This window comes from Trachurus trachurus (assembly GCF_905171665.1).
Source record: "Trachurus trachurus genome assembly, chromosome: 15".
In the NCBI taxonomy this organism is placed as follows: Eukaryota; Metazoa; Chordata; class Actinopteri; order Carangiformes; family Carangidae; genus Trachurus; species Trachurus trachurus.
Window position 1 is genome coordinate 30,451,621 of NC_139906.1, and position 24,898 is coordinate 30,476,518.

The 24,898-nt window shown below is 42.0% G+C and overlaps 2 protein-coding genes across 3 annotated transcripts in view; one reads left to right on the forward strand and one right to left on the reverse strand.

Annotated features, from left to right (window-relative positions):
* rims1a (regulating synaptic membrane exocytosis 1a) overlaps positions 1-24,898 on the reverse strand; it is a gene marked incomplete at both ends in the record, with an annotated part of 116,490 nt that overhangs the window by 45,751 nt on the left and 45,841 nt on the right. For both annotated transcript variants that reach the window (XM_083988492.1, XM_083988491.1), the window contains 2 exons: positions 8,231-8,880; positions 12,494-12,765. In XM_083988492.1, the coding sequence (XP_083844618.1) occupies positions 8,231-8,880; positions 12,494-12,765 (922 nt within the window). The remainder of the gene's footprint in view (positions 1-8,230; positions 8,881-12,493; positions 12,766-24,898) is intronic.
* Positions 1-24,898, forward strand: part of asrgl1 (asparaginase and isoaspartyl peptidase 1) — a 122,242-nt gene that overhangs the window by 38,668 nt on the left and 58,676 nt on the right. The window lies entirely within an intron of this gene.

Here is a 24,898-nt window from a genome sequence, read left to right on the forward strand (position 1 = left end):
TTGAACAAGGAACAGCCACTGGGAAAAATGTAACATTGCTGACCATCGGTGGAACTTCATCCCTCATGGTCCAGCCTAGATCATAATCACAGCTCCAGCTCAATCTAAGCACTGCACTAAAACAGGGAAGTGCCGAAAACTGTGTGAAAGGATCTGGAAGCTAATGTGTGTAAACGTTTGGCTAATGCATGCTAACTGCACATAAAGCTAGACTTCATACATCTTAGATGGGCTACTTAGAGAGTGCTATTGCAAGCAAGTACTGTTAAACCAATTGGACCGATCTGTGTATATTTCGACTGAGTCATGGAATTGTGGAAAATAATCTAGAGTACAAATTCAGTTCAATTCAAAATCACGAATGATTCACAATGAACTTTTCTCACACCAGATTTTTTTACCAATGTTGGTAACACTTAAATATATCTATTTATGTAAAATAGGTAACTTTGCCAAAAGGAAAAATATATGCTTGGTCTTGTTTAAAGCAGATATCAGCTTCACGGCCGTTTTGGCTAATGCTGCGTTCAAGGCAGGCTTTTGAAACCGTAAGTTACAGCTTCAAGTCACAACTACGACTTGGTAGCGTTCCAGGTAACCCGTAGCTCGTGTTTTTACCATCCTGTTGTCTGTGAAAGTTCCCTATAACGGCCACTCGTAACTTCCGACCCGTGAACTCGTACCAGATCGAACTGGTATGACTTCACAGGAAGGAAAAACACAAAGTACGAGTTTCTTTGAACGCACCATGAGTTAGCAGCCCCCGCCCTTGTCAGGCATCAATTGGTCCTCGTGCTACGTCACCACATTCACGCGCATCCCTTGGCTGCACACACAGCCCTTCATGCCGTTCTCTCTCCTCATTGGATAACACTTGTATCCCACAAGGAAAATTTTCTCCTCGGGTTACAGCAGAGCAGAGTGACGGAGAGACTCGTGTTTAGGCTGAAATACTTCATGTAAGTGATTGCTGACGGAAAATAGGACTATTTAGGACTTATATTAACAAAAACATTCCACTGATATCTGCTTTAAGCAAACACAAAAAAATGCAAACAAAATATCCCCACACACCACCACATAGTGTATCTGCCATGCTAATCCCAGCATACAGACCACTTCTGAAAGTTTTCTGACCAATCCAGAAACAGATTAAGGTATGGCCAGAAGGGTCTATCAGCCCTGTGGGACTCAGGGACAAAAGCACCGACTGGAACATGTTCAAAGAGGCAGCTTTTGCTTTGAGGACTGCATTGACCTGGAGGAATACATAGAGACATTGATAGAAAATGTCACAGTCACTAAACTATCATCTCAAGGGTAAACCACAAGCCATGTCTGACAGCGGAGGTTCGGACGATGCTGAGACTCCAAGATGCTGCATTCAGATGTGAGGAGGATGCACGCATCAGACGCAAAAGGGAAATATGTACGGAGAAATAGCAGCCACTTCGCTGACAACAGAGACATGCAACGCTTGTGGAAGGGCAAGAACACGTGCTTCAAGTCAACCACCATCATCCTGGTGAAGTCTCCCTTGTTTACTGCCCCATAGCACTTGCACCTATCAAGAGGTGCTTCAACAGGGTAGTCCCAAAGAAACAAGACAAGAAGCAACAGGAAGTCAGGATGCTATAGAGTGCCGAAGCAGAAGCAGGAAGTAACTCAACTTGGAAAAAGTCTCCATGTAAATGAATGGGAGTCAAAGTTTTATTTCGTGATCCAATTGAATTGTGCCATGAGAAAAAAATATGTCCTCTACCTGTTTAAAACATCACGGTTCATGCCGAGAAATCAGCAGTTTGTTGTAAAACTATTGCAGAATAAAATTCCGAAGAATCCGTAACCAGAAAGACTACAGGTGGCGTAGGTGACGTCACACACCAAATGCCGCCCTTTCCCGTGTCAGTTGGTGACGTATTTTTTGTGGGACACCAGATCTGTAGTCCGTAGAGCGGTCTTCACACAAAATACATTCTTCTGTTGCCATTTTACGATAAACTGCTGATTTCTCTGCATGAAACGTGATGTTTTAAACAGGTAGAGGACATATTTGTTTCTCATGGCACAATTCAATTGGATCACGAAATAATACTTTGACTCCCGTTCATTTACATGGAGACTTTTTCGGAGTTGAGGACCCATGGGGCCGTTACTTCCTGCTTCCGCTTCGGCACACTATTGCTATTGCTATTGCTATTGCGTGAAGAACATTGCACAACACTCAACCCCCGCTAGCTAAGCATAAATGCTTCCCTCTACAACTGAGTACCGGAGTTCCTCAGGGCTGTATTCTCAGCCCACTCCTGTTCGTGCTGCTGACATAAAACTGCACTGCATCTTTCAGCTCTAAATTTACTGGATTACGTTTGCTCACACCTCAGTGTCCCATCAACAACAACTTACAGAGTTGAGGTGGATGCACTACCAAGAAGGTGTTCAGCAGAGTTAATGTATGCTGCTAAAAATAATTGACAGTGAAGCAGCAGTAGCAGTTCTCCTCAGAGTGCAGATCCTGGACTTCACAGCACAGGAGCTCAGCAGCATCTACACTTTGGTTGTCAAATGAAGGGGGCGAGCTTCCCCCCATCCATCTTCCATGAACCAACCATTAACAGCAGTCTGACTCCCTGCATCACTGTCTGGTATGGGAACTACAAGGTCTGTGATATTACAGTGAGCACAGTGAAGAGGTTCACCATCATCACTGCTTCTCCCCTCTACACAATGCATGCACCCATGAAGCCCTCACCATTGCAAAGAACTCCACCCACCACAGCCAGAGCCAATACACCCCCTTACCATCTGGCCCGGAGGTAGTGGAGTATCAAGACCTCCTCTGCCAGGCTGAACAAAAGCTTCTGCCCTCAAACTGTGAGGACACTCAACAGCTTCAGTGGTAAATTGTCCAAATAGTCCACAAGAACCAACATTTCAAGGAATAGGCTTAGATCTTCAGCTTGCACCTATCAGCATTAAAGTTTGTTTTAGCCTGGTTTTTTCATGGATTTGAGAATGTTTACATTGGTTGACAGCCATGTTGGGTTATATTCACCCTAAAAGCCATTTCTCTTGTACAGTTAAACGTCTGTTCTGCCTTTTTTTTTATTATTCTGGTTTAGCTGATTCATCACTGCTAAAAAAAAAGAGCTGTATTCTTCTTTGTCTAACGTTGATGTAATACGCATACTATTCTGCACAATTCTGGTTTAAAAACAAGTTAGCTGAATGCATTACCAGATTGAGATTGCAGTTTTTAGCCTTCTCACTGAGTTTATATTTAAGTTAGAACACTGGTAAAAGCCCGTTAAATCTGCTGGAGACTGTTGTTGTTTTAACCAGCAAAACCATCAGTTATTGTCTAGACGGGAGTTCTCAGTTTTTATTTAGGCCTGTATGATAAAATACCACTACAATACCATTAAATACTAACAATTACAGCATGGTAAATCTAATTAAGGGTCACTTCTCGGTTTATATGATAAAAAAAAAACTCTTTAATTTGGGAGTCAAAGGAAATAGTGTATGCTTCCTATTGGCTGTTCCTTGTTCAAGAATTGTATTGTATAATATGTATACAAGTTATTTTTAAACTTATTCCATCCTACCAAAGGATGAGTCTGGTCTGTAGTGTGTTTGTGTGTAGGACGATACTTATACAGATCATAATAGGATCTACTGTACTGTGACTGAGTGCATTTTTGAGTGAGAGTTCGTGTGTGTGTGTGTGTGTGTGTGTGTGTGTGTGTGTGTGTGTGTGTGTGTGTGTGTGTGTGTGTGTGTGTGTGTGTGTGTGTGTGTGTGTGTGTGTGTGTGTGTGTGTGTGAGTGTGTGTGTTTTCCTGCTATGATCGCACAATGATTTACATGCCTGGACGCGTCTCTGCTGCCAGCAGCCACATCTCAGCGCTGACCTGGCCTCGGTCTCAAGCTAAAAAAGGAAGCAGTGCTTCTCTGCCACAATGGTGTGTTTAAACCTGGCTCGACAGGACACTCTCATACTAAACCAGCACTTGATTGATGTCACAGTGTCTGGTCTGGGTCCAGGCTGGTGCTGCATGCAGCCTCTTGCACATCCAACATGTCACACGTTATCAGTGTCAATGTCCAGCGACAGTCAGACCATAATGTAATATGAACTGGATTGCATCCAGATGCAATGTGTTTTTAACATACTGTCAATATTGTCAGGCACTAACTGTAAAACAATGTGAACTGTCATGTAATGGTAATAAAAGAGACTGAGAGAGAGAGACAGGGAGAGACTTATGTCACTGGACAATTAACTATTGCAACTATTTTCACATATTCATATACAGTATCTTCATCACAGCTAATTCATTTCATTAGAATTTTCTTCAGTTCATTATAACATTTTCAGTTACTCCCATGGACAAATGAAATATATTTCCACTCATACACACTACAGTATGTAGCTACTGTATATCTAGACCATACAAATGTATGTTTGTGTGCTTATATTGTAGACGTACTGTATGGTACAATAATTCACAAGATTTATATAATGCTTTTCTAAGGCACTAAACTAGCTTTAATATTATATTAAAAAATATATATTACATTATAAAAATATATTTCCGTCCAAAAGCCTATGCTCTATCATAGGTATCCTAGGGTCTTTGTTGATATTATACAAAGTGGGTTCCAAAAGTCTGACACTTCCCAGGTTGGAAAAATAGACACATCAGAAACTTAGATTTAAATTGATGTATGTGATAAACTATGATCACATGTGAGGCAATGTCACTCTAGGACATAACCATATGTCATATATTTCTGCATTTCAGCATTTGGTTTAAATTGGTCTGCTCTGCACGTTTTAGAATGTGTTTAAAACACATTTCACATTGTTTCCTTTACACTGATTACAATCATAACATCATTGTTTATTGAGTTATTGCTGTCTGGTCCAATTGACAGTCTCATTCTAAAGCTGACAAAGTTACAGTGTCTCAAGATTCAACAGCAACTGATTTCAGTGTCATTTACAGCACATTTGTAATAAACCTCAAACTAGTAATTACTGAAAACACAATGTCTTTGGTTTCAAACTGACCTTGTCCCTGACTAAAGAGCCTTTTCCATCAATGACAAAAATACATTTTAGTAACTTTTACAATGCAGGTCTTCGCAAGGTTTTCAGGAGACAAAGGGAAAAGTATCCACTCATATTTAAACTGTATCACAATATTATAATAAATCCAGAGATGACATCTCTTCGGTGACATCTCCCAGCTTTAGTCATGGGGCCTGTGATAGAATTACAACTTTTCTTGATGTGTAGCATTACAGATAACTTGTGGTTATTATCTGCTACCAACTCCAGAAATAACAGCAGCAGAATATTCCTTGAACACATGGCAATGAGCCCACGTGCCTTGGAACTGTTAATAGTAAAGTGACTTAACCCAGCTTGGACATGACAAGGTTAGAGTGTAAACAGCAGTGTGTTGGCTGGCTTGGGGACATATGTGCTATGTGAGGCCACACAAGGTCAACACTGGGATCAGCTGGGGTCAAACTGCCCCATCACAGACTCACTAACACACACACACACACACACACACACACACACACACACACACACACACACACACACATGTACGCACGGAGTGAGATTGTCCCCCTCGGGGTCAAGCTGAAAACAATACAATATGACACAAAGTCAAAACATTCAGATGCGCACACGGGCTCACACACGCTCGTTAATATGCACACTGATATAGCTGCTCACGTTGACAGTCACACTGCCGGCTACATGTACACAAGTTGGAGAGGAGGTGCACATGACAAACATCCAACAGTGTATCTAGAGAGAAGAGCATGCAGTATTTTCCAGAAGCAGTGAGTTGTGTGAGAGCAGCCTTACCTGTTCTGATCACTGAACACAGAGTGAGAGCACAGACGTGTCTCCACATTCACAAAGTGTGAATGAACACGGCCCACCGAGACTTAAGAGCTCTCTCCTCTTCTTACATTCACGTCCCATGATACAGTGTGTTCAAGTGGGCGTGTTCAAACACACACACACACTCATACTGAAAATCCAATGCCTCATACCACACACACAGAGCAATAATTAAACACATTAAAAAGCAGAAGTGCATAGTATTCTAACACTATTTCCTTAAATGATCATGCTCATTTGTACGTTTGTAAATTCTCTATCAGTGAGGTGTGTTTCTGATTATAGCTCATCCTTCCAATCTAATCAGGGTGATTTACAGTCACTACACTGCACTGTGTGTCCGGCTGCCTTTGGGATTGTAATAAAATTAAATCAAAAATTAAATCAATCCAACAATTAACATATAATGACCCCCAGGGGTCACTGTTTGAGCCATTATCCATGTTAAAACTCAAGTAACAGCTCCTGCAGTTGTTTGATTCTTTGTGTGCTGACTACTAACAGTTTCATTCATTTCTCTCAGTCCGAGGCATTACTATAGTTATAAAATAACAGACCAATAAGAAACTATTGCTACTGCTGCTGAGTAATAACCAGTGTTGGGCATGTTACTTTAAAAAAGTAATTAGTTACAGTTACTCATTATTTTCCCCAAAAAAGTAACTGAGTTAGTAACTGATTTACTATATTACAAATATGTCAAATGACTTGGACTTCTAAGCCCCTAACCATAACTGCCCATTTATCTGGATCTAACCAACTCACTGAGCCTGCCTGTGCGGAGGAATACTGAGTGAGTTGGTTAGTTCCAGACAAACGTCTTTTTTCCAACTAGCTGATGGACTGAAACACTTAAGTATTACTTTGTGTTTTATTTTGTGAGTATTATTTGGTGAAGGGACTTCCTGAGTCAAGTAACAGCACATTTTAGTAACTGCGTTGTAACGGGGGAAACAGTAACCTTTCTTGGTTATTCGTTACTGCAAAAAGTAGTGCCGTTCATAAGGTTGTTTATTTATAACACCATTACTCCCATCACCACCTCCACCTACAAGTGACCTATACTTGCATCTGGATGCATAGTGAAACTGATGAGGTTTCACATGAAGCAGGCAGATCTCTCTCCAGGTCATCTCCCTCCTCGTCTGTGTCAGAAGAGTGTTGCTATGTCCGCTCTATAAATGTACATCTGTCCCACTTCCATACTAATATGAATCACATTTCAGTTTTTGTGTCTGTTGTGTATTCACGCTGCAGAAGTCAAAACATAAGTGAACTCAAACAGTCAGTATGCAGACTAAAAGCTGCCTGATTAATGGGTGTGCTTTGCTGGACCCTAATGTCCCACAATCCATTGCAGAAAGAAAGTAAACGCTCTGTAAAACTTGTAAAATCAAGTATTTGTACAGCTGAAAGTATGTAGTTCAGGAAAAAAAAACATTTAGCTTCCTCTTAGTGAAACTGAACTGAATCTGAAGAAATCAACTTAAGAAATCTCTGCTTATGTATGTATGTAAGTATGTAGATTTTTTGCAAACTAACTGCAAGTTCAGCATCCAGTGCATATACAACATCCAGTTTACAGTCAGTAATTAGTATGAATTTGGCATCCAGCTTAATGAATGAGCACAATAACTGAATAAACTGAATAGTTTTTTTCTTTGCTTACTCAGGTCACCAATGAGCTCTAGAGTGTATGATGTACATGTATGGCCTAAAATGACATGACTACAGACTGATCAGTAACCTGCACCATGCAGAGGGAAACTAGAAACATCTTGCAAATGCCCCAGTGTTGAGTTGTTGGACATGTGACATGAGAGATATAAGTTATTAAAATATTTTAGTGCAAACATGTAGAGCTGCAACAATTAATCGAACAATAATCGATTAATAAATTAATTGTCTACTATTTTGATAATCAAATAATCGGTTTGAGTAGTTTTCTTTGTTCCTTAAGGACAATAAACTGAGTCTTTCTTTGGTTTGTGGACAAAACAAGACATTTCATCTTGTGGTTTGGGAAACACTGATTGATATTTTTCAACGTTTTTTAACATTTTATTGACCAAACAACTAATCTATTAATGGTTTACATAATCGACTGATTAATAGATAATGAAAATAATTGCTAGTTGCAGCCCTACAAACATGTAGTAAAGTACCTTCTTGGCCCAAACACTATCACTAATTATCATGGGGCAGTGGTAAGATACATCATGAGATGGATCAATAAACGAATGAACTGACGGATGTGAGAAGAAATGATCAACAGGAAGTGATGATTGACCCTGTCTCTGACCTTTCTCGCTGACACTTTCAATCTCGGCGTCCTCACAGCTGCTGTACTCGGGCGTGGTCCCCCCCTCCTCCTCCGAGCTGCTGACGCTGGTCTGTCTCTTCCCTCCGGCCCCCAGCCCTCGTTTCGACTTGTAGGGCCTCGGCGGCGGTGGACGCAGAGATTCCGATTGGTCAGAGCTTAGCGAATCGTTGCGCAGCATGCTCTCCGCCTTCTCCCGTTTGGTCCGCCTCACTCCGGGTCCCTGGCCGGGGACCGTCCCGGGTCCCGAACCAGGAGGCTCTCTGAGTTCCGGGGGAGGGACTTGCTGAGCCAGGGTGTGCTCATGCGGCCCACCAACCCCACCCACCGTCCTCTGCTCCCCTCCCACGCCCTGCATGGCCACAGGGTGTCCTCGGCCTCCAGTGGGGACCAGCCCTGGTGGACAGGGGACAGCACCGTTGTGGTCCATGTGGCGGTAGCCCCCCTCCTCTGTCCGCCGTACTCCTCCCACAGGGTCGTGCTCCAGAGAGCGTCCCTTTGTCAGTCGCCGGCTTTCCCTGCGCTCCCTGGACTCCCCCCGGAGGTCCCGGTCCATGGAGACCTGGGTCTGCAGCCTGGACTGGCCCTGCCGCCGCTCTCCCCGACCGGCTCCGCCTCCCCGTCCATTTCTCCTGGAGGACGATCAATGTTGAGACATAGAAGGAAAGAAACGAAAGCATGAGAATTGTTGAAAAACAAGGTTTTGTGTTTCAAGTACCAATGGGATATTACTCTATACCAGCCTTTAATGCTCAGTTTGTGAATCCAGGCTGTGAATCCAGGCTGTGTGCATTTCTCTGTTGACTGAGGCTTTGATACTTTCACAGTATTAATATACATGGACCTTAGACTTGATCTTTAATCACACTACACATGGACACCTACAATCATCATATCACAATGTTCAGCTCTTTCTTCCTCTTGTTCCCTGTTATCTCACATGTGGCATCAATTTCAATAATAAAATGTAAAAAAAAAATGATCTTGAGAAAAACAAGGACCATCCAAACAAATACTTTAGTGGTAGACAGACAGATGGGAGTTAAATAATTTAGCTGGTGTAGCTGAGTGATCGATTATGTGAGAGACCCCGCTGTATTTGACTGCTTTTAGCTACTGCTTCCCTATTAACTAGGCCAATAACAAACAACACACTATGATTTTGCCTCTCTTACCATTTCACTGTTAACATTAGTGTCCACTAATAGAAAGTCGCCGGTGAAAACACATTCTAGTGTCCAGTGTTTTGGAAGCGACTGTGTTCTTCCATTAGAGTCAGTGTGGCACAGGAAGCAACAACAGACGGCTTTTTAAAGAGCCACACTCCACCACTGTGTACAAGAAGCAAATGACGAACGCGGGAGATAATACTCACCAGAACAAATATTAACATATTTCACACCAGCTCTGTTCTCTCTGTCGGCTGAGAGACGTTAAAACCGACACACATCAAAACCACTTTACTGGTCTTTGTTATTCCCAATCAGTTGTATAATAATGTCGTCTGCAGCTCTGAGGGAGTTTTTCTTATGTCTAATAACGGTGATGATGTCACTGCCATCGTGTCTCAGCTTCAGAGACTGATTTGGGTTTAAAACATCTGAGAAATTCAAACATTTTCAGGGATAGCAAACGATAGCCAAAGACACAATTGCGCTGCATTATGGGATCTGTAGGATCTGGTTGTTGTTTAAAGTTATGGACTAAAAAAACACTTTTTCTTGAGCAGTGTTATATTATCTCTCTTCTTTAAAGGGATAGTTCAACATTTTGGCATAATAATGAGTGCGTAGATTACCTTTTTTTGTAGATGCATGCTGTGTTGAGAGAGAGGCGCAGAGACGCGGCACACAGACAGAACTTTCAGTCAAACCGAAATTTCCGTGTGCCGTGTCTCTGTGCCTCTCTCTCAACACAGCATGCATCAACCAACAAGGTAATTAACGTACTCCTATGACTATATGGATTATGGCAATGGGCGAATTTGCCAAAATGTTGATTGTAGTTGATTGTTAGTTCTTACGTGAGCACTTTTCAGACTTTTGCTTGTTTGATTTGACATGTCTACAAAGTTAAATCATATACTATTCCTTTAAAAGTCCTTTAAAAAGACCTTAACTGAATATGTGTTACACTTCCAACCCTGAACATTGGTTATTACTTGATTCTTGATTAACATACAGTGATTTCAGAAAATGTTCAGCTACATTCACTGTCACACATTTTATGTTGAATGGATGAATTTCATATGTCCTGTACCACTCAAAAACTCATAGTGACAAAGTAAAAAAGTTTTTAAAAGTTGATCAAAATTCAGAAAACTATTCAGACTGTTTGCTTCCACACACAAAGCTGTAGTCATGTCCATTCTGTTTGCTTTAATTGACGTGATTAAACTGAATGCACATCTCATTCTTCTGTCTACCTCTATGTATATATAAATGTATTACTTCTCTAATGCAGTGAAAAATCACATGTATTACCTGAAAAAATATTAATGAGCCAAACTTAAGTTGTTGAATTGTGGAACTTCTGACATCACATCAGTCTTTTCCTTTTTGCTCAGAGTTTGGAGACACTATCCAATAAGAGATGATGAACTGAACCGTGTCTTCTCTTAAAATGACAGAACCACAAGACAAACTGTGATGGAAGTAGGGACAGCTGATGGAAACAGAGGGCAGCACAGCTCCTGACCTGCCATGGTGTCCAGCCGAGGCAGGAGAGGCACTGAGCTACGACCAAGACACCAATGTTGACTTTCTGTGCCTGGTCATCTAATTTCAAGTAAATACATTAAAACATTGTTCAGTCATTCACAAGTATATGGCCGTGAATGATAGATTCCTTCTTTTCTTGATTAAGTAATAACATTCAGTTTACAAAAAATAATAATAATTAAAAAAAAGAAAAGAAAAAGCTGTAGACATGAGGCACGAGCCTGACCAACTAATACACTGTGGATGACAACACTCTGCCCTCTAACTTTGGGGCAACCCTAATTTCATTTTTGCAACTATAAACAGATCATTAATTTCCTCTCTGCAAAGCCTTGTGGGAAAACAGTGTGAAGAGAAACACACAGAAAAATCAAGCAGATTTTAGTGTGAATACCGACTTTCTGAGGTCACCTAGTGTTACTTGTGCAATGTGAATACACAACAGACACAAAACCTGTCTAGAATTATTATTTAGTATGGAACTGGGACAAATACTGAACATTTATAGAATGCACATCGCCATTCACAGCAACACTCTGCTTTTCTATCAGATGCAGATGAGGAGGTGGAGGAAGACTCAGTTTCACCTCACAGCCACCTGCAAGTTCAGCTAACTAGTAAAGCGGTGGTCAAAGATAGAGTGGTCACATGCATGCACCTCACATGTTTCTTATTATCAGTCTGTATTATCATTATCATGTACCAGGTAGAAGTGCCGACCCTGAGTCAACCCCAGAGCCCCAGAGACTGCAGCAACAGAGGTTATAAACAGTTGATCAGAGCAGCACTCTGTCCCTAATGTTTTAATATCCTCTGCTCTCATTTAGATCAACTGCATGAATGAATATCCAGCAAAACTCCTCATACAGTAAACAAGCAAATAAGAAAGGTAGTAGCTGAAGATCTTCTCCATGCTTGTGGACAGTTGAACATTAAGTGGCTGTGATGGAGCGGCTCCGTCACAGACTGCGCACAGCACACACACACATAAACACACACACACTGGCTTCTACTTTTCTCTGTTCATCTTGCATGGTTAATCAATCCTGCCACCAAATCTCATTTTCCCTCCCACATCTGTAGCACGACCAGCGCACACTTGGTAATCCTACATATCTCATGTCCACTTACCTGCATTACAACTCACCTGTTTTGTGGTATTCTTACAGTTTGATCATGACATTATTTTTAATCCGTAAATAACGTGTATGTATGGAAGGAAAATGCTGCCAGTCACTGATGAAAACATAACTCAAATTATGGGTGACATTGGAGTTTGGCTACAGAGGAGGAACTATGTTTCCCCTTAAAGGGATAGCTCAACATTTTGGCAAATTTGCCCATTACCATAATCCCTATAGTCATAGCAGTAGGTTCATTACCTTTAATTGTCAGTGCAAGCTATTTTTAGAGCAGTGGAGCAGAGCCGCAAGCTACGCTACGGAGGCTAATGGGATTTCTTGGTTTCCCTCATATTTCTGATCTAGGCTGCCTGTAGTTTGTGTGAAACTCTGCTTCATCTTACGTGTCTCGTGGTGGTTCGCTACGTGACCGTGCATCGGTTCCAGCCGTGGTCCCTGGTGCACCGGGTCGGTTGGGGTCTTGGATTGCGGTGGTGGAGCCCGGGGGCGCTTGGGAGCGAGATCGGAGCTTCTTATCCCCGGGCGTTTGGCACACAGACGGCTCGCTGATGGCTGATCCCAGGCCAGAGGGCTTTCCAGACGGAGCGGTGAACCACTCCCCCGGCTTGGTGAGGATCTCCTGCTGCTTCCGGCAGTTATTACACACCCAGATCACCTGGGAGAGAAGGAGAACAGGTACGGATCACATTCACAGTCTAGATGGTGAAAAAGTCAGCTTCATCAAAAGCATACCATCGTAACATTTCAGTATAATCAGATCAGATATTGTGTGATACGTTCACATAACCTTATGGAGGAGTTTAATGCAGCTGACATACACCCTACCACAATAATGTGTCTAAAAGGGAAGAAACTATTCATTACTGCAGTCACTGAAAACCATCTCAGCCAACTACTTTGCCTGCCACTAATCTGAGGCCCAGCTTCACTATTAGTGACTGTCAAACAGGAAATGGAACAATGCACTTCCTAAAGAGCCGCACTGCTGCCAATGAGTCGTCCAGAAAAAAAAAAAAAAAAAAAGCCTTTATGGAAGCTTTTAAGATCAACATCACAGCAGTTATACCAGGGAGCAGCTTGGCTTCTACCGTGGGCTGCTTTTCTGGCCTCCGAATGAAGAAGGCAAAGCCAAATGAATAATAAAAGGATATCCAGTTCACTGCCAAAGTAATATCTCTCATCCTCTGTCATTTTGTTTGTCCCCTCACACATATGCACAGCGGCTATACATTGGCTGCGTTCACAAACGCTACGACGGAGTGTCTGCTCTCACATGACACTCTTCACATTTTTTGTCATCAAAAAGATGCAGAGTCACATGAATCACACAGCTATGAGATGATAGTAGGCCTACATTTGACTGACCAATTTTACTATGTGACTACTTAAAAGTCACACACAAGTTCCTTTTTCCCTCACCTGCACACTTTTCTTAATTTACATGATACCATAGACATTTGGGTATGACTATGAATACATTACTTTTCATAATATTTAACTCTGAAAGCAAGCCATCATCCTGAGCAGTGCAATACAGGTCTACTTATAGTTACAAAATGAGTACTTAGAACATACATAAAGAAAAGAGCAAAAACAGATGGGCAGGACTGGGTCTAAACCAGTGTATGGTATGGTGTATTGAAGTGTGCAAGGTGTTAGATAATCTATCCTGGTGTAACCGTGTCCCTTGTCCTTTCCTCGTGTGGAGACACACACATCGAAACAAAAGGTTAAAAGCTTATTTAACCTGCCAGGATGAGATTCTGCTCTCAGCACCACTCCACCACCTGTGCCAAACCACTTCTTTATAAACTTCAACATTAAAAACACGCGACTGACTCCAGCTTAGTATCCGTTTGGATAGTGATATTATTTATTTGAAGTGCTAAGTGTTTTTGATTTGTAGATTCAGTTGCTGCTGACCAGCTTGACCCAGCCAACCTGCAGACAGGTCTCTTGTCCTGTGAGCTGACTCCACCATCTGATGCTGAGAAGCTAAAACATCTTTTTCAGTTGAAAATATTTGCATTTTCTTTATTTCTTGAAAAGGCCTGGGCAATGAGACGAAGAGCTACAGATGAAAGTAATCTTAAATTGTTTATTTATGTGTCACACTCACTTGTGTGGCAGGTTATACCAACAGGAAGGACTGTCTAGTTTTTGATTTGTCAGTAAATGTGCCACAAAAATAAATATTCATAAATTCACTCATTCATTAATTCACTCTTGTGCTTATCATACATACACACCAGGCTCATAGAGGCTGCATTATGACGAAGTAAGATCCTCAGATCAACCACCCCTCCTCCTGTTGACCTGTTGTAACAGTACCTTTCATTCAAGGTTGACTTATTAGCTTTTTAGCTAGCACATCTCACAATCTACTCATCAGGTATGCCTTCTTCTCCCTGACACCTTCACAAACAATACTGGCTGAGCAGGACTGTGCAGACACAGCTGATCAAATTAATTTCTATTGGTAAGATAGTTTGCCGATGGTTCATTTTTTTAGTTTTTCTGTCTTGGGGTTATTTCATGTGGTCAGTGACACTGTCACTAAGCTACACCGCCTCCATTGTTTTGTTTTTTTTCCTTCATCAACACCGCTGTCAGTTCATATCGATAAGGGACGCGGCTCACATCCGAGAATAGATACGGAGACAGACCGGAGCATGAATGTCCGCAGCAGCGTGAACACAGCCGTAGTCATAGTCCTGTGTTGTGTGATGAGAGTCAGGATGAGGAAGAGAGGGGATGATGGAGGAAATGAGGTTGGGCAGGAAACAGAAAACAGAGAGGATGGAGGAGAGGAGAGCGAGGGTTCCTCTCCTCCAGCCACCAGGGTTCTCATTACTCCTGAACACTCCCCAATGACTCTTTAAAGAGGGCTAAAATAAAACACTCTGGCATCGGCCATCTCTCTCTTCCCCATATACCCCCCACCCCCCTCTTCTTCTTCCTCCTCCCCCCTTCCCTTCCATTTATCCCTCCTCCAGATTGCTTCTGATTAAAGCTACAAAAGCCGAAGAGAAAACAGCTTTACACCAACGCAGCTATATTTATCCTGCCAAACACCCCAGCACCACCAGGGAGAGAGGGAAAGTGTGTGCTCAAACAACACACACACACACAGCAAAGAAAGCAACACACAGTGCCTCATGTGGGACATTATAGCCTTGGTGAGAACATCCACCAATCTGTGATTTTCTGCAGCCAGACCAACAAGGCGGACGGCTGCCAGATCCACACTGCAGAGCTGGTCCACTCGTACATACGTTAACAGACAGGCGGTGACGTCTGGCTGCTGTTACGTAGTCAAATATTAGGGCATCTTTAAGGAGTGTCCTGTATAAAATGATAAGATAATCAAAAAATACTCTTTATCAAATCTTAACACTTGTGGAAAACTGTTAAAAACACTATGATTTTATTAGAAATCTCCAAGACAAAAGAGCAGATGCCAGAACATAACTTGAGATGAAACTATAATAGATTTCTTTACTGATCATTACATTATATGTTTTTTTTATTTGATAGTTGATTCATTGCTAAGTACATTAAAGAGGAACTATGCAGGATTTTTGGCTTAACTACCGGTATGCTACATTTTTACCTTAAACAGCTTCAGAGTAATTGTGATGGTTTAATAAATAAGGTATAACTTGTTAGAGAGAGAATGGAGGCTCTCTGCCTTCCACCGAGCATCTCTTGGCTGAAAAACGACTTTGCAAGATCAGAGCCTCCGACCCGGTGTCCTAACTATTGTCTCTGTGCACCGCGATACAAACGCACCCCGTAACCGTAATCTCCTGTTTATGACAGATAAGACTACACACATATACACGTTGTAACATTATGTACCGCTCTATTGATTTGATTTTTCTTGCCAGCTTCATTGTAAACAAATGCACATGGCCAGGAGGAGGGTTAGCACGGTTGCACGGTTCCCCTTTAAAATGTGACAACTGCCCATCACAAACATCAAGTTCCCAAAGTTCCCAATATTCAAATGGATTGTGACACTTGAAGATCATTGAAAAATGTGTGAATTGTGTTCTTTGTCTTGTCTTGGTGTTGTTGCTGCTGTCTCACTGTCACACTCACGACTTGATCGGCATAGTGGAACAGAGACATTGTTAATGTTGTGGACACCTGCGTCAAGTCAAATTAGCCGCTGCATTCGACGATGAGCTAAATTTTCATCGTGACTTACTGCATGCTAAACAACAAAAGCTCAAATATAAAGTACCAGAGCAGTATTTTGATGTCACATGGACTATGAGAATGTGTCCAGTTATCCTTAACTAGAGACTCAAGTGTAAAATGTTAATAAAGCAACCACATACAAATCTTTCACTTACAATTTATTTAGGAATGAACTTTTACAGAAACATGACAGTTTGTAAAAATGTACAGAACAATGGAAAAAAGGAAAAATACAAGTGAAAAATGTGGGGTGCAAACAAGTTAAGCACCACAAAATATAACCATGAAACGTTGAAGGGTCTCTTCAATAAAAGGGAAAAATATATTTTCACACCAATTAATATTCTGCATTACACTATCCAGCTTTGTGGATGTTAACTATGCATCTGAAAGTGAAAAATAAACTTGATATGCTTTAAGGAGAACTTTAGCTGCAACTGACACAGAAACTCATCCCATCGTGGGAGAATGAACTCAACTGCCTTTCCCTCCTGAAAGGCCACTTCCGCTCTCTGAGCTCAGCATCTCAGCCTGTGCCATCTATCGTAGCAGTTTCTGTAAGGCACCAGACACAGGGGCACCTCGCAGCTCCGGCACATCCAAGACGTCCTGCGGTGCCTCCCGTTGGCCCTGCAGTAGCGGCACCACATCCCCCAGTCAGCCTGGTTATGGCTGCTAGTCTGGATAGCCACAGGAATGTGCTCAAATTGTGGTGCTCTAGGTAAGTAGTATCTTCTCTCCCAGTACCTCCTTGCCATGTATCCCCTTGACATGTACCTCCCTGCCATGTATCTAGCTCCCGTGTATCTTGGTCTGCATCTCCTCTGCCTGTAATAGCAGCAGCAGCAGGAGCAGCAGCCAGACCTGTGCTCTATGAAATCAGGTGCTCTTGATCTATCAGAGCCTTGAGCTCTACGTTGGGGCGACACAGCGGCTCTCTCAGCTCTCCACTGAGGTTGAGTGAAAGACCTGGTCCTGGACCTCGGAGCTCTGTAATGCGGCGAGTGAGAGGCGGTAGGGGACGGGAGCAACGCATTGGAAGCTGGAAGCCGAGCCAAAGGGGAAGAAGGAGCAGAACACCACCATTCTTCATCCTTTTGATCCACACGTTCCTTCTCCTCCAGACTAAAACTGTGCACACACACACACACACACACACACACACACACACACACACACACACACACACACACACACACACACACACACACACACACACACACACACACAGAGCCAGATTTAAGTCATGTTGCTCACATCACATTGTATCTGGCAGTGGAGGAGAGTAAAAGGAGTTCTCAATATGTACTACATCAAAAGTCTGCCCACTTCTGCATCCCTGCCGACATCTTTAATTGTTCTAGCGATTTTAAAAAAGTCTCATAAAGTTAGTGTACACACCTGACAAATGATATAGATATAAGCTGATATGATAATAATTAATTATGATAAACTCTGCTTTCATTAAGGCTCTAATGTTCAGTTTTTGTTGAACCTGTTAAAAAGACATGTCATGGTTTATGATGGTGTTTCATTGTATTGCATTATACTGACTGATTGTTCTGTTCACCCTATTTATAACAATGAGACAAAACAAACAGCTTGTGCTTATGCCACTCAAACTATGAAGAAAATAAAGTAAAGTGAGCACTTTAAACTACAGATTGATTTCTAATATGTTACTTAATAAATACCTGCGTGTGACTGTTTATCTATTCAATGATGTCAGTGTTTTTCATTCACCTCAAATGAATATCTAGCCTACATGTCCAATTAAAGGTCAAGGCAGATGTGATATCAGTGAGCAGGTACCATCTTATTGTATTGACATTTATTTTGGAGATCTGGCCTAAAGAGGGTTTTGAAATGAGTGCAGGTTTCCCACCACGTGTGAAAGTACACACCTGTCATTAACCTGTAAGTGTGTGAATCAGGCATCAACCTTTATCTCTATAGTTTGTTTTAAGCCAGGAACACACCGCCCCGACGCGACCTGACGCCGGCGGTCTGTCGCCTCTCGCCGGCCACAGTCGGGAGAAAGGAAACAGTGAAACACACCGCCCCGACGACTGCTGACCAGAGCGATTAGTGGCGATAGGACTCTCATAGAAATACAGACCAATTTTAAGTCATACAGCGGTAATAATCTTTGCCATGTACAGTAACCATGTTGACTTAACAAAATAACATTTATTAGACTGATCGGTTCATTGTAAAACATTTATTTATTTACGTAAATGTGGTGATTTCAGTACGTAGCCCAGAGGCAGTCCTGCTCACTTTTCACTCAAACAAGCGATGCTAATTTCTGTTAGCCCGTCTATGAGGTTTTACATTATACGTTAGCATTAAGCTAGCAGACTTTATATGCTTAGTTGTGACACTAGCTGTGTGTGTTTTGAACGTGGTTTCAAACTATGTGGGGCAGACTAGGACACCGTATCTTGTTAAAAGAGTCAACTTCTGTATTGCACTATATTAGGCTATATGATGGTATTCTGAAAGGAGCATTAACGCAAATCCGCAGCCACTAGATGGAGCCAGTGGTGGAGCATATCAGATAGAAACAAGTGGGCGTCTCTCCTCCATACATGTTATGCAGTTTATGGTATTTAAAAACCAGCTGTCAGAGAGAGCAGCCTCGTTTGGTGATAAGTAGAACAAGTTCTCTAGTGTAGGACATGAGGAGAAAAAACATGCAGGTTTTCTGTAACATTATAAGACGGCGCGGCTACGGAGTGGCACGCGTTAATGCCGTTAAAATCATTTTTGCGTTAATGACGCTGAGAGGACAGCTGAAGAAAGACACAGAGACGTGGAGAGAAAGTGTCCTACCGAGCGATTCAGTGACTGTAAGCAGCCTAACACTGCTACATGACAATTTACTATTGCATTTTTCCGATTCGGAGGTCGGATCTTTCCGAGTTCCGAGTGCAATCGAACACAGCAGGCGCTGGGCTGGCTTGTGTCATAACAAAGACAAATTCTGCATTTGCCCCACGAACACTACACTGTTGGCTATTTTCTTTGTAAATTTAGTTATGGCTCCCCCCGACCTATCTTTTGCATATTTCAGCTTATTTTATGCTATTACTGCTGTATTTGCAATAATGCTCCTTGAAATCTGCCATTTCAACCCTAGCATTACAAGTCTGTGATGTCCTGGCTTTACCCCATATCAGATAGTAGCCTAAATATTCAATGCATTGAGTTTTTAATGTTATTTCAAATAACTTTTGTATGCTGTTAGCATAGGCCTATGTTAATATTGGTTGGCTAAATAACATTAGCCTTCAGCCTAGAACAGCTACACTCTGCTCAATTTCCCCACACAGCATCACATCTAGCTAACCAGCTGGTGAACCAGTTCAATGCTTCTCCACGGAGAGACATGCTGTCATTAAACTGAAGCAGAGGGTTGATGAGGCTCATGAAAAAAATATATTGTTGGTCAAATGTGACCACAGGCAACACGCTATGATTTTAATTGTTCAGTGAAGTAACTGGTAATGTCAGTCATTTCAACCTTGTGACTAGCCCACAGCTAACGGTAACACGCGGTAAACCCATGGGTAAAACGCGACCACACTTACCGCTCCACTTCCGGCTGCAGCCTGGCCGCGGGCTCGTCGGTGTCTTTGTTATGGTCGGTGTCGTGTGTAAAAAGCAGGTCGGTGGTGCGGACAGCGTAGCACTCATCCCAGGTGGGAGCCTCGCACATTTTATCCAGCAGAATAAACGACCCTCCGCTTCGTCTGAGCGACATTCTGTCCAGCTAAAGATTTGTTTTCTATCCAGTGAAAACGACGCGCAAAGTCTCACGTGCGTCTGGTCCGTCTGGTCTCAGCCGCTGCGTAACGTGTCGGTGATCTATCGCTCAAAAAAAAAAAAAATGGTGAGGTCACTCCGCTGTAGGTTAAAGTTGTTTTCTGTTTTGCAGGCTACTAGTTAGTCTCTTGTCCTAACTATTATTAACTGAAGTATTTAAATTTTAATGTGACTTAATTGTTGAAAGAGAAAGTCGCCATTATGCCAAAAGGGTTTTTTCCTCATTCTTTCTATATACTATTCCTATATAAAGCTGTTGTTCTATTGTAGGTATTAATTGCAATGGTGTTGGGGTCTTTGAATGGGTTCCTGTGGATGCCAACTAAGTAAAAAGGAGAATTATTTATTTGCAACGTAGGCTACTGTTATGCCATCCACAAGTAATACTGACAAATATATGGCTATTTTCGGTCATTCTTTTTTAAACACTCAATTAAATGGGGGTTGATTGTCTAATATATCAGGTCAGGAGGCCTTAATGTGAAATGTTTTATGAATGAAAACCACTGATGTAAAGAACCAGTTCTGCTGCAAATAAGGCACAACGGCTTAAAATGAACACAAATCAAAGACCAAACTTTTATTGTTCTGGATGTAGTTGTGAAAGGTTTGTCTTCTGTTTAAATCAAATATTAATAATCACTTCTGGTAAAGAAAACAATTAGTAGGCTATATGTGCTGAAAAGTCAATCTGGTGAGAGAAATGTACTGGTCTGAACACCTGATTTTCTCACTGGTCAGTTTCCTTGTACTGAGCACAGTTATTGTGTTTCACCTTTGCGAGATGTTGTTCGAGTTTGTTGGTACCACAGAACAAACGGCCGGTGTTTGACTCACTTAATCCCATAGTAATCCCTGTATTAGATCACACTCTGATGGTGAAACAGGCGCAGAAGAGGAGGAACCGTAGGCAGGCAGAGAGCAGCCTGACAGCCAGCTGACACACACTAAATACATCATGGATATATACTGTACATACAACAGTCTGTATACTTGCAAACACACAATCAAATGAGCGGTGATGCAAACGCCTGCTCTTATCCATATACACACACACAAACTGCAACAACAGCAGCAGTGTCACATGACCACAGTAAGACCCCCCCTGAGATGAGTTTGTGAGTGAAGGAGTGAGCCAGAAAGAGAGAATAGCTTCTCCACAGATGGAAACTAGGACACCAAACCCCTGTGTGTTTGTTTTGCGTCCTACTGCATCTGCGAGTGTCCATCTGTGTGTGTGTATGTGTGCGTCTGTGTCTGTCGAGGAGCACAAGTCTGTATCTGTATATGCGCATCATTGCTCATGTGTATATATGGTGTGTGTGGCCGCTTGTGTGTGTGCGTGTGCGTGTGTTACAGTGTGTGTAACAATGAATAATCCAGTGGTGAAATCTTGGCGTTTGTGTAGATGTTTGTTTCCTGGAGAGAGTATGGGCCACTTGTGTATCTACACACTGTGAAATGGTGTGAACGCAGTGTGAGGCCGAGAGAGGTTCAATTCCCATTGCGCACTGTTGTTCACCGGTGCTTACGTTCACAATTTGACTTCCACTGTACTGGGGTTGAGACAGATTCCTGGAGACGGGTTTTAAAGAGGAAAACTGTGTATGTGTGTGTATCCACCAGTGTGATTTCAAGGTAATTTGGGTGAACTGACCCTTTAAACAGAGGGAGAGGTCTGTAATGCATTTCAGGAGAAGTATCATCTAAAACACAATAATTCAACACTCCAAATCTTTATGTACAATATCTAAAATACAGATTAAAGCTTTTATTAACTGTATTCAGGGTTTAGTTTGCATTACTGCAATTCCCATGCAATTAACCACAGTAATTAATAATGTTTTTATTATTGTTATTTTCTTTATTATTATTGGTTGCCATATGTTTTAACCTATGTAATTACATTTTTTGTGTGTGTGTGTCTTGATTTCTGTGTTTTATTGTAATGATTAGAAAGGATGCATTCGATTTCTGAAAGTAGCCTACAGTAGGCTAATGCAACTTCTCCAAGTGCAAATAGTTTTTTTTCATTTGTATTTATTTTAAGTGAAAGTGATATTATCAGACAAAAACATCCCATGTTGCACAGTCTTCTGCTGATTTTATATTGTAGCTCTCAGATTCATCGCTGCTTCATGTTCTGTAGTTCCTCTTAATAAGCAGTCAGCACCATGGATCAGCATTTACCACCTTATCTACCAACAAGGATGTCATTTCTCCATATAGCAAACCTGTGATAACCCTGCCAACCACAGAGCAGGCCGAGACGCACAAACATACATGAAACACCTGTCATCTAGCAGTTGAGACAAATCCTACATTCACCGCAGGACGGCGAGGGCGGGGGTGGGAGGAGTTGCGGGGCCAGGAAGTAGCATCAGCCAATGACAGCTTGACGTATGGCACCGACGGCACGCGAGGCAAGCGCCGAAGCTGAGGGCGTCTATAAATCCCGTGTTAAGGATGAAACACTGCCACAAAGGAGATTTGTGTCCACAGCAGCTAATGAGGCACTACATCAGCACAGCCCCGCACACACAGCTGAATACACACTCACACACTTAGCGAGCACACATCCATGTACAGTACACATATATGCACACACACAGGAGGCGCATACACAAATAAGTGCACTTGCAGGAACCCAGGTGTACTGTATTTGTACAGAAACACACAGAGCACTATTCTTTATGGGGTGCACACACACACACACATGTGGGTGTGTTAAAAACTTGATATTATGATCATTAATTTCTTGTTCTGAGGCCAGATGTTACACAAATTTCCCATCCCCACACACACATGCATCATCATCATCATCAGGTCAATGGGAGGACAGATCATGGGGAGTGTGTGCCAACGAAACAAGATATCTAAACAATATCATCAACAGAAACACACACAAGCACACACACATACACACACACACACACACACACACACACACACTCTCTCTCTCTCTCTCTATGGTGTCTTTTGAGTGGTAGTAGTGTAGTGGAGGGGAATCATGGTTATCATGGCTGCAATTCCCCTTTTCACCACTGCATGTCTCTGTTAGCAAACATCAGCTGCTAACGTGAGGGTCCAGTGTGAGCGAGGGACAACCTGAAGAGTGTGTGTGTGTGTGTGTGATTGTGATTGAGTGAGAGAGGGGGGGGGGGTTATGTGGTGTATTATTTTAACAAAGAGATCACCACATAATTCTTCAACTGAAGTTAGGGTTATGTTGAGCAGGCGCCCCATGTGTAAAGGCTACAGTCCTCGCTGCAGGCGGCCCCCGGTTCGAATCCCACATTGGGCAGCCCCAGTCAATCAATCAACTTTATTTATATAGCACATTTAAAAAACCACAGGGGAAGCCAAAGTGCTTTACATTGAGACACATTCCTCTCTCTCTGCCTCCCTATTCCTGTCTCTCTCAACTGTACTATCTAATGAAGGCATGAAAAGCCCAAAGAATATACTTAAAAAAAAACTGAAGTTGACCTCTTGAACCCTGCTGCAGCTCCTGGTACATCCACTGTTACACCTGCTGTGCAGACCAAACCTGTTCAAACTGACAGTTTATCATGACTATGGTGTGGAGGATAACTCATTCTGTGACTGAAAAAAATGGGTGTGTTGGGATTTAGTATAAGCACACTGTAAAGGTGCATTATGGGACGTGTGGGACGTTGATGGAGCTTAACCTACACTACAATGGCTACAGACGCACCATGTGACAGACGGACAATGTAAGACAATGAACTTGGAGTGAAAAATCCACTTCTACATTAAGGCGTGAGCTGATGCTCAGACTGTGTATTAACTAAAATAAAAGCATATCTGCTATATCAGACTTGTGTATGACTGCTGCTGAAACTACTCCTGTATAGACACGCTAGCAGTCAACCTTTTTTTTCATCCATACACTTTGGAGCATGATGAAGATAACTTATAATACCTGCTCCTTTCTTAAAACAAAAAAAGATCAAAAATCCATAACTGTTCTTTTTCATTATGTTAATTTCCATACTATACTTTCTGCTTGTATACATCCTCTTAAACTGAAAAATATGTGTTGTTTGTTTTGTTTTTTCTCTTCCCTTCTTTTTAGTTTATTGTTTTTCAGAATGTATGGAGCAGCTGACAGATGAATTTCCTTCGGGATTAATAAAGTATCTATCTATCTATCTATCTATCTATCTATCTATCTATCTATCTATCTATCTATCTATCTATCTATCTATCTATCTATCTATCTATCTATCTATCTATCTATCTATCTATCTATCTATCTATCTATCTATCTATCTATCTATCTATCTATCTATCTGTCTATCTATCTATCTATCTGTCTGTCTGTCTGTCTGTACATGTATTGTTTTCTATTTTTTGCAGTGATATTGATGATTGATTGATGGTGCCAACTACCAAATTTCTGTACACTTAGGCTACAACCAGGCTGAACACTCACTCACTAAATTCATGTTGTACCACATACATTGTGCAATGTATGTACATGCAGGAGTACTGTATGTGAATGTGCCCTGCTTGTTTGTGAGTGTGACAGAGCTGTACGTGAAGGCAGTTAGTGTGTGTATGTGCGCGTGCTTGCTTTCATAACGGATTGCGCAGCAACAACCAGGAGAGAGATGGCCCCCTTAAGACCAGTCAATGAGAGACGGACGTGGAGAGGGACGCAGCTAGCGAGACTGGCGATCAATAGTAATCATGAGGCGCTGTGGCGTTAACGGCAGATGACACATCGC